Source organism: Lactuca virosa, chromosome 5, assembly GCF_052849685.1.
Source record: "Lactuca virosa cultivar CGN04683 chromosome 5, Lactuca_virosa_CGN04683_v6, whole genome shotgun sequence".
Taxonomy (NCBI): Eukaryota; Viridiplantae; Streptophyta; class Magnoliopsida; order Asterales; family Asteraceae; genus Lactuca; species Lactuca virosa.
The window spans coordinates 383,627,351-383,635,132 of record NC_136430.1 but is presented as its reverse complement, the minus strand read 5'-3'; the positions used below and the strand labels follow the sequence as shown (position 1 = coordinate 383,635,132).

The 7,782-nt window shown below is 34.0% G+C and overlaps 1 protein-coding gene across 1 annotated transcript; it reads right to left on the bottom strand.

Moving 5' to 3' along the window:
• Positions 1 to 1,600: 1,600 nt before the first annotated feature.
• STT3A (staurosporin and temperature sensitive 3-like A) lies at positions 1,601 to 7,428 on the bottom strand. Its single transcript, XM_079053933.1, has 23 exons — positions 7,187 to 7,428; positions 7,035 to 7,097; positions 6,270 to 6,325; positions 6,098 to 6,169; positions 5,900 to 6,005; positions 5,736 to 5,786; positions 5,543 to 5,638; positions 5,392 to 5,451; positions 5,197 to 5,310; positions 4,993 to 5,079; positions 4,795 to 4,898; positions 4,594 to 4,689; positions 4,367 to 4,487; positions 4,194 to 4,274; positions 3,977 to 4,108; positions 3,673 to 3,891; positions 3,424 to 3,567; positions 3,149 to 3,335; positions 2,966 to 3,063; positions 2,812 to 2,891; positions 2,051 to 2,141; positions 1,864 to 1,953; positions 1,601 to 1,791 (listed from the first exon to the last, which is right to left on the bottom strand). Exons 1-23 carry the CDS (start codon positions 7,319 to 7,321, stop codon positions 1,732 to 1,734), a joined length of 2,343 nt encoding a protein of 780 aa, XP_078910059.1. The 5' UTR covers positions 7,322 to 7,428; the 3' UTR covers positions 1,601 to 1,731.
• Positions 7,429 to 7,782: the final 354 nt, after the last annotated feature.

The window sequence follows — 7,782 nt, the reverse complement described above, 5'->3', positions numbered from 1 at the left end:
CCCTAGCCCTCACTTCCCTTAAATACGGAATAACCCCCCCCCCCCCCAAAAAAAAAAATTAGGGTTTCCTCCCAGGTTGATCTCACGTCGTGAGCCCGAAGGTGATACGCGGTTGCACTAACTTCCTCACGACGTGACATACATACCTCACGTCGTGAGTAGGGTTAAATCTTTGAATTTTAAACCTGACAATTGCTCACCTAAACTGAATGTTACAGAGTGGACTTGGAAGAACTTACAAGGGTTGCTGATAACCCACAGGGTGTGCTGTTAGCCCAATGGGACTGCTGATAGTCCCCAGGATTGTTGATAACTGTTATATAATAAAATGTTTCGTTGATAAATAGTGAGGTTAAACATCATATAAATAGGGATACATAAGAGACCTAATATAAACCCTAAAGGGTTGGGCCTAAACCCTAATCATTAACATCCCCCCGCAGTTTGATCGGGAGAGGACGATTAAACTGGAAAAACAAAAACATAAAACATGACATAAATGAAGACAGCGGCAGCGACGGTGGCAGAGCTCTAACGATGACGGCTAACAACAACCGCTCGTTGGAGAAGGAGAAGGAGAAGGAGAAAAAAGAAGCGGCAGCCAGCGACGGTTCCTTTGTATAAGAAGAGAGGAGCAGCGGCGGCGACGATCATCGAGTCGACGGTAGAGGAGTCCAAAGAAAAGCAACGAGAAAGAAAGAGGGTTCGAGCTGTGGCGTACGGAGCCTATTCCGACTGACTCGGAAAATAGATCTTAAATAAAGGCAAGTTAAGGAGAAGGCAGAAAGCTTGGAGGCATGAGCCATCCGACAAGGAGACATAAGCAAATGAGGCAGTAGAAGAAGCCAATGTAAGAGCTCTAGTTTGGTGTCGGCAGCTGCTTTATTATTTAGGAGGAGAAAAAAAACAAACGAAGGGAATATGAAGCATAATGAAGTCACCTCCGACGACTATGAGAAAATGTTGTCGGAGGTGGAGGACGGCGGTAGCGGGTTGGTGTCGACAGTAGGATTTTAACGTAGAGCTTTGATATCATGTTATATAATAAAATGTTTCATTGATAAATAGTGAGGTTAAACCTCATATAAATAGGGATACATAAAAGACCTAATCTAAACCCTAAAGGGCTTGGGCCTAAACCCTAATCACTAACAATAACTCATAGGAAATGTTGTTAGCCCACAAGACGTGTTATTAGCCTACTGGGACTGCTGATAGTCCCTAAAACTGCTGATAACACATAGTTGTTTATTTATGTTGTGTTGTATGTGATATTTTGGGGAACTCACTAAGCTTTACAGTTGAGGATAAAAATGTTTTTCAGGTACTTATTAGATTGCAAAGGCGGAACTATAAACACACATCAACAGTTTTATGTTTCGGGGTTCCACATTGTCTTCCTTATAACTCTGATTATGAATTATGATTTATGAACAATCGATTTGACTTGAATATAACTTTATAAAATGAATGTTTATTCTATTTTAAAAATGAAAAATTTATTTTGTAGTTTTAAACTTTGTAAAATTATAAAAATAATATTTAAAGTTTGTAAAAATGTGAATATTTTTTTAATATAAAAACACGAATCCTTTACCTGTAGTTCAAAAGTTGATTATCTCATTCACCAACATAACTCCCTACAAAATCTTTTGATTGATGATCACAACTCACAATCGTTTGTATAAAAAAAAGCTGTGTATCTCATCTAATTTCATATCTCCTTAACTTCTAATGCCAAGGATTTTTCTTCAGTGTTGTCCCGCTTCTCGGTGTAGCCGAGCTTGTTTTCTGCAAAATATTAAAACGTTAGCAAGACTCGTCCAAAACACACCCACAAAAAATAAATAATAAATAAATTACCGATTTTAATTTCTTGGTCTTCCCTCGAATCCTATTCTTTTGAGGTTTTAATTTATAAATCCGAACCATCCAATGATGAGTTGTGAATACCTACATTACATATGATGAAATTTTGTTATCAAATTGCAAACGACTAATAAAAAAAAAATCTATGTAAATGTAAGCAAACATAATTAAATATACTTACCTCCTCAAAATGTGTTAATTTAAAGTATTTCTTTCCAATTTCAGTCCTCCTTACTCTATCGTATCCTTTACCACCATCGGTCTCCACAAACCTATAGAATACAAAAACAACTGGTTTAGCATAATTTTACCGTAAATTACATTTTTAGTCCCTGGATATAGCTGACTTCTGCAATTTTTATCCCATAAAGTTTTCTCTTGCACTTTTGGACCTTAGTTGAGGTTCTTCTAAATTTTTTGTCCATGTTCAAAGTAATATGACGGTTTTTTATCCCTGAACATAGTTGATTTTTGCAATTTTTGTACCAAAAGTTTTCTTGCAATTTTGGTCCTTAGGTAAGGTTTTTGTAATATCTTTGGTCCCTGTTCAAAGTAAAATGACCATTTTTGGTCCCCGATATAGTTGGTTTTTGCAATTTTGGTCCCGAAAATATAATTATCTTACTTGGAATAAGGACCAAAAACGTTACAAAAAGTTTTTTTTTTCAATTTTGGTCCTTACTTAAAGTTTTTGTAACATCTTTGGTCCCTGTTCAAAGTAACACTATTTTGGTCCTTAAATATAGTTGAATTTTGCAATTTTGGTCCCAAAAATATAATGATCTGGAATAAGGACCAAAAACGTTACAAACAAAATTTAAACAACCAAAAGTGCAAAATAAACTTTTTGAGAACGAATCAGTTATACTCGGGGACCAAAAATATAAAATACTCTTTATGTTTTATTTTGTTTTTAGAAGTTAGAATTTTAAACGTAAATACCTGAAATACGATAATTTGTACATGAGACTGTTAAGCATGGTTGGAGTCGCCTGTGAGTCAATTCTGTATTGACCATCTCTCTACAACAAAAATAATAAAATTTAGTAAATAAGAATTAAAATGAAAATATTTGAGAAGAAATATATTTATTTACCAGATAATCAGGTTCCTTGATGTGTGGGAAAACGCCTCCTCCAATACGAACCATCCATAGGAATTTATTTATGTCATCGCTAGGGTATCCCACGAGACCTAAGAATATTAGATATTAAAATTTAAATATTTTACGTAATTCCTTCTCCTGAATTTGTAAGGAAAGAAAATTAAGAAAACTAACCACCAAACACGACAAGTACGTATTTCACATCCAAGGAATTGAAAATTTGCCACGCGTCCTTTTCAGGTGATGACATGGCAGTGCCAACTGTTGCGATATGTGTGTTGTTCCATGTGTTATTATCAACAATGACAGTGCGGTTTGCCATTGCGGTTGTTTGGTAACCGTAGTCCCACCAAGATGCAACCTGGGTGTATTTACTATTTATATTTAATCTCTTTATAACATTTTTTACTAGTAATTATTTGTTACGTTTTAAAATAATAGCAACTTACCTTGTCATCTACTTCTGTGTTATGGCTTAACCATGCATACGCCTCTCTGAAATCATCAAAAACATGAAGTCCATCATGGGAATGAGATGTAAGCACAATTGAAGGAGCCGAATACGCCTCTGCTGCAGCCCAAACACTATGGACCTATGACAATTCAGTAAATTTAATTTTCAAGGGTATTTTGGTCTTTTTCCTGTGAGAGAATAAAATAAAATAAAAAAAGGAAAAGATTAAAGGAAGTATGCTTACAACATAGAAGGCACCGAGCAAGACAATCAAGAAAAGAGCAAAGATGGATGCCTCAACAGGCAAGACCAGGGGCATTTTTGTAATTTGGGGTTTCACAGAAGGCTTTTCGATATTCTCCTTCTCCTTTTTCTTGTTCTTTCTAGAAGGTCTTTCCTTCAACAAGTCTTCCTTTTTCTCAGGCTTGATGACGTCATTTTGTGGGGATACAATATCCCCTGCCTTAAAGATGACAAAGTACATTGCTATAATTTGTCACTTATGTAGTTTACAAAGTTCATTGCTATAATCAGATTTAGATACTTACATCAGTCAGGAGACTATCAGAAAGGGTAGAAATATAGTATTTAATTGATCTTGTACAAACATCAAAAGCTTCAGAAAGTGCAATTCCAGACATTATGCATGCAGCTGGAGCAAGCACAAGCATCAGCCTTACCTGTCACACCATTTTATAAATATAACAACTATAAAATATTAAATATATAAAATATAAATTATTTTTATAAGTATAAAGTGCTTACCATGACACCAGAGAAATAAACCGACATGACTAGGTAAAGGATTACAAAGGAGCTTGCATCAGATAACGGTGTAAAGCATGCCTGAGAGAAAAGAACAGGTCAAAGGTCAAAAGTCAAAAGTTAAAAAAAGTCAAAAGGAAGAGAAATTTAGAAAATATAAATTGCGAACTTACGATAATTCCAGCAGGGACTAAGAATGCTAAAACGTTAATATCCATGAAGTAAGATGGCCATGTAGGTGGTTGATGTTCACTGACACTTGCAATAATTGGGATGTATTTGCTTGCATAAGTTCTGATATAATTTATAAAAATAAAGGAAAGAATGTCAAAGATTCATTAGAAAACTCTTTAAGTGAAAATAAAATAAGAAATAATTATTTTGAATTTTGATTACTTACGGATCAAGAAGACTTAAGCTTCTTCCACTCCATCCTTTTGTAGGACTAGATGCAACTACTGCTACAAGTACTGCTATCACAGCACAACATACCACCCTGAATAATAATAATAATACATTGATAATAATAACATGTTAAAATTTTAATTGGTTGTAATTGGTTAAATTTATTTTCTTTTTATCAAAAGTGATTGAAACTTACAGGCCAACAGATACTACAAGGGTAGCAGCGACTTTAAACATCTTTGGAGAGAGAATTCCTTTGATATAATGTGCAAGAGCAACCACATGGATAACAATGAAAACCTGAAATAAAAATTTAATAGAATTAAAAAATATAGAATTATGTAACATAAACATGTCTTAAAATGACACCAGTTATTATGGAATGGAAAATCACCAAGAATGATGCAAAATGTTCTGATGTCATCACTGCATTAAAACCAACAACAGGCACCAATGCTGCTAATAAAGTTCCCAAAACAACCTGCATAACAAAATGTTCATGAAACAAAAACCAATTTGACAACAAAAAAGGCAAAAAAAAAGATGAAGAAAAAGAAAAGAACATATTGTTAATTTATTTATAAATTTGTAGACTTACAAGTGGAGCATATGCAATGTATAAACGAGAGGAATAGCGACCAGTTACAATGCAAAGAAGCACATGCATTGGTATAAGGTTGATAATAAAGGTGTATCCTCCCCAAGAACAGACCTAAATGAAATCAAACAATATAAAAAATGTAAATTTTAAAAAGAAAAAAGAAAATAGAAAATAGGACCATTTTAAGCCTACCATGTAGAAATATGAAATGGAGTTTAATGTAGCATAGAAGAGGGATCCTGTGTTCAAAGTCTGCAATGAAAATATTTTTGTCAGAAAATAGTTTTGTTTTATGTTTTTAACAAGATGTGAAATGAAGGCAATTTGTATTGATAAAACTGACCTTGATGTAGAGATAGAAAGTGAAGATTAAAGCAAAGATAGCAACTGCTTCATTATCATAGCTTCCAGCCACTGATCGAGATATATAAGATGGAACCTATAAAATATAAAAAAAAAATAATCAGTAACTAAAGAGACAACTAATCTGTATGATAAAATTTTGATTATTTCTGAAGTACCCTTTATGTGTTTACCATGGCAAGAAGAATTGCAGCAGTAAGTCCAGCACCTGTTCCCTTAACTTCCTAGATAAAAATAAGTGAGCAAGATTGAGGGATGTTAGTATTAGTTTAAGAACATCAATGAAGCTAAAAGTATTTATTAAAAGTTTAAAACACAAAAAGATTAAAAATAAAACCTTGGTTAGTAGATATGTAGCCCATGCAGCAAAGGCAGAGAACACAGGAGCAGTAAATACACACACAGTTTCTACAGAGAGAGGAATGTTCAAGGATTGAAGCACCCTGAAATCAAGAACATATGTTATATTTCTGGTTTGAATTTATTAGAATAGTAGAAAAAAAAACAACTTATTTGTATAATAATTAATACATACTTCCATATAGTTCCAGCAGTCAAAGTCAATCCAGGGTACACAGTTCCACCAATGACTCGTCCAAGAGGATACCTTATGAGAAGTAGAATATATGGTGTCATGTTAACTTCATGAAGTGATATAACTTTAAAAATAAATAAATAAAAGTAAAAATAAAACCTTATACACATACCAGGTGCGATCATCAAACCAATTCCAGAAGTCATATATCCCATTCTTTGTGAGGAACTGAAATCAAAAGAGAAACAGAAACTATAAGCAATACATTGAACTTATTGAAATGTACATTATAGACATGAATCTTAAGGGATGTGAAATGACATTTAGCAGCTTTCTTGAAAGGGGGAGAAGAGGAATATAAGATTTATGTCTCTTCTAAAGAGAGTTATAAACACTAGCCTGATGTGCATCTGGTTTTTCTCTGTGCTTATACTTTTATGATACTAAGAAAGTTTTTCATAAACCAATATCAAAGTTCTCCAGCTTGAAGTTTCTATATTTAGAAACAACTTATAATTATATGTTCAACTGTTATCATGCTATTTTTAGAATTGTATAAGAATGATTTCGGAACTCAGGAGATGCACAACCGAAAAGCATTTCACCATGGATGGGCTAATTTTCGTATAACTTCCTAACCAATTCAATGTACTATTTATTTTACAATCACTCGCTCTGAAAACATCTAAGTGGCATTGCGATTCAAATTCATGTTCAACTAGCAAAATAACAACAGTGATATGCCGCAATCAAAAAGAAATGAAACTACTGCCCTAAATTCTTGAAGTGAAATCCTAAACGAACAAAAAACTTCCCTAACATCCTGCACGTTAACATCACATATTTTACTGCTCAACAACCCTTGTAGTACCAAATCAACAAAACAAAAAACAAAACCTTAACTACATAAACCATTTAAATAAACAAAAAGGCAAACCTGAGTGACTCTGTAATTGAAATAAGGATCGAATTCATGAATAACACTTTCATACTTAATGACCTGCAACAGAAACGAATTAAATCAGATCAAAAAATCGCAATTTAACTATCATATATGTATCGATCGACGTTTGGATCCAGTGAATTTACCGAGAACAAACGGATCGAGAATGCAAGAACTCCGATTAACAGGAGAATGAAGAAGGCGAGAACATTTCCGAAGGCGAAACGCAGACTCGAAGAAGGCGGCGACTGCTTGATAATGGCATCTACGGGGACCGCCATTAACGGCCGTCGAAATCCTGATGTGTGAGGTTTTGTGAGGGCGTTAGAGATTTCGAGTCAATCAAGCTTATACAAAGTGAAGACTTTGCTGCAGAGGGACTGAGAAAGAGAGGGAGCCGAAGGTATTATTGGTTTTTTACTGGTTTACCCTTCGTATACACGTAGATGTGTGTTATTGGATGGAACCAAATTTTGTACACGTGTAATGAGCTTACTGGTTGTGCTACGTGAATTTTTCCCCAAAACACTTCTCATGCAATGCTTTTTCTCTTTGGGCAATAGTTATGACTAGAGCATGACGACATACAAAACTAAATTCAATAATTTTATACCGTTGGCAGAAACCATAAAAAGAATAATGATTTAATGATTTTATAAGGAAATCAACTATGGCTTATGTATGTATTTATTTATTTAGTTTTTTTTTAAGAGAACAGAGGAGGCAAAGCCAAATTTTATAG